The sequence below is a fragment of the Mandrillus leucophaeus genome, unplaced genomic scaffold (genome assembly GCF_000951045.1).
Source record: "Mandrillus leucophaeus isolate KB7577 unplaced genomic scaffold, Mleu.le_1.0 Scaffold4, whole genome shotgun sequence".
In the NCBI taxonomy this organism is placed as follows: Eukaryota; Metazoa; Chordata; class Mammalia; order Primates; family Cercopithecidae; genus Mandrillus; species Mandrillus leucophaeus.
The window spans coordinates 1,688,017-1,689,677 of NW_012104253.1; the positions used below are offsets into that span (position 1 = coordinate 1,688,017).

Here is a 1,661-nt window from a genome sequence, read left to right on the forward strand (position 1 = left end):
TCGTGCCACTGCACTCCAGCTTGGGCTACAGAGTGAGACTTGGTCTTGAAAATAAATTAATTAATTAAATTTAATTTAATTTAAAAACTCATGCAAGTAGAAATGACTTTTTTCCCCTCCTATCAATAAAATGCTGCCCAGAATGACTGGCTTATTTTCTTTTTAATTGAACCCAAAAGAAGCTGCTAGTATGGAGCAAGTCTGGTGGAAAAGCAGCAGATCTCCCAGGAGAGAAGGGAACAGGGCAGGGCCACTCATCACCATCACAAAAACTCATGAGCGTCAGATGCGCCACAGGGATTCCTGGTCAGGCAACATCTGCTATTGTTATGACAAGCTCCATAGAAAAATGTAGACAGCAGGGTAGAAAGCCATTCTTTATAAATAAAAGGTTCATCTGTGCAATATTCACATTAGAAAAATATACATTGCTTGCCACAGACTTTCTCTGGATAAAATCAGACAAATCTAGGATCTGACTCCTCTTCACTGTGAGGGCTCTGGCTCCACGGTGAGGAACGACTCCACAGCTTCTAGGGGAACTCCTTCTGGTGGGCCCCTCCGCAGGGCACGCCCCTCTGCATCGGTCACTATGACAAAGTCCTCCTCCCGAGACACTATTGTACCTGGAGGGGACAAGATAAACCCATCGGAAGTCTGAATAAAAATCTGCTTCTGTCCCTGAGACAGTAACTCATGGCTCCCATTGGAAATTTCAAAAGCCATGGCTTCGCCGACAGCAACCACACTCTCCAGTTCTCTCTGGCCAGAGTGCACCTCCAGCCCACAGGGGAACCGCTTCAAGTCCCCCGAAAGGCTTCTGAGACACCCTTCAGTCAACAGTGATCCATGTGGGCCAGGCTGAGGCCCTGGCTTGGGCACAGTCCTGCAGGCACAGTTTACTGCCACGCTATCCATGGACAAAATTTTCTCAAGCAGAGGGGCCGCCACCTCCGTAGGCAGGACGCTGCTGGGGCTGGGCTGCTGGTTGTTCAAATGGAAGTCACAAACCTTGCCGAGGTGTCCTGCCTCTGCATGTCCAGGCCTCCCAGGCAGCAGGGACTCTGCTCCGCCAGCAGATGACAAGGTGCTACAGAAACCCGGGCTCCTCAGGCTGTCCCGGGTATCCTGGTCTGAAGAGTGTTTCAGAGCATTCTCTCCAGGAAACGCTGCCACCTGTGCCTGGGTCAGCCTCCTAGGCTCTCCTGACTGAGCATAAAGAGGCAGCCCACTGACATCCTGGGATGAGACAGCAGCACCTATAGACCCACTCCTGGCTTCTAAGTCAGCCAGTGCGTGAAGGTGCGGGCCCACCTGGAACACGCTCCCAATGCCACCAGAAACCGTCGTCGTATGGCTTTCTTCAGAATGGGGAGAGACACTGCCATTTACTGGAGAGGCAAAACCTAAACATTATGGGAAACAGGTGAACATGCGTGTACTGTGTCAGGCCCACTCACTGCACTCACCATCCAAAACCAGCGAGGCCAAGTCACCTGCCCTGCAGGGAAGTCAAAGCATCAATGCTCCTTGCTCCTTGGGATTGGTAGCAATTTTAAAAAATCCATCCCTGTTATCTATTCACAAAGACGGATTTTGTACTGAAAATGTGCTCTAGGAGCCATTCGACAGTGTGCTTTTTTTTTTTTTTTTTTTTTTTT

The 1,661-nt window shown here is 49.8% G+C and overlaps 1 protein-coding gene across 1 annotated transcript in view; it reads right to left on the reverse strand.

Annotated features, from left to right (window-relative positions):
- Positions 1 to 239: 239 nt before the first annotated feature.
- The window catches only part of ZNF839 (zinc finger protein 839), a 40,057-nt gene continuing 38,635 nt past the window's right edge, over positions 240 to 1,661 (reverse strand). Inside the window, exon 8 of the mRNA XM_011991594.1 lies at positions 240 to 1,406. Within this exon, the coding sequence (XP_011846984.1) occupies positions 487 to 1,406 (920 nt within the window). The 3' untranslated portion in view covers positions 240 to 486. The remainder of the gene's footprint in view (positions 1,407 to 1,661) is intronic.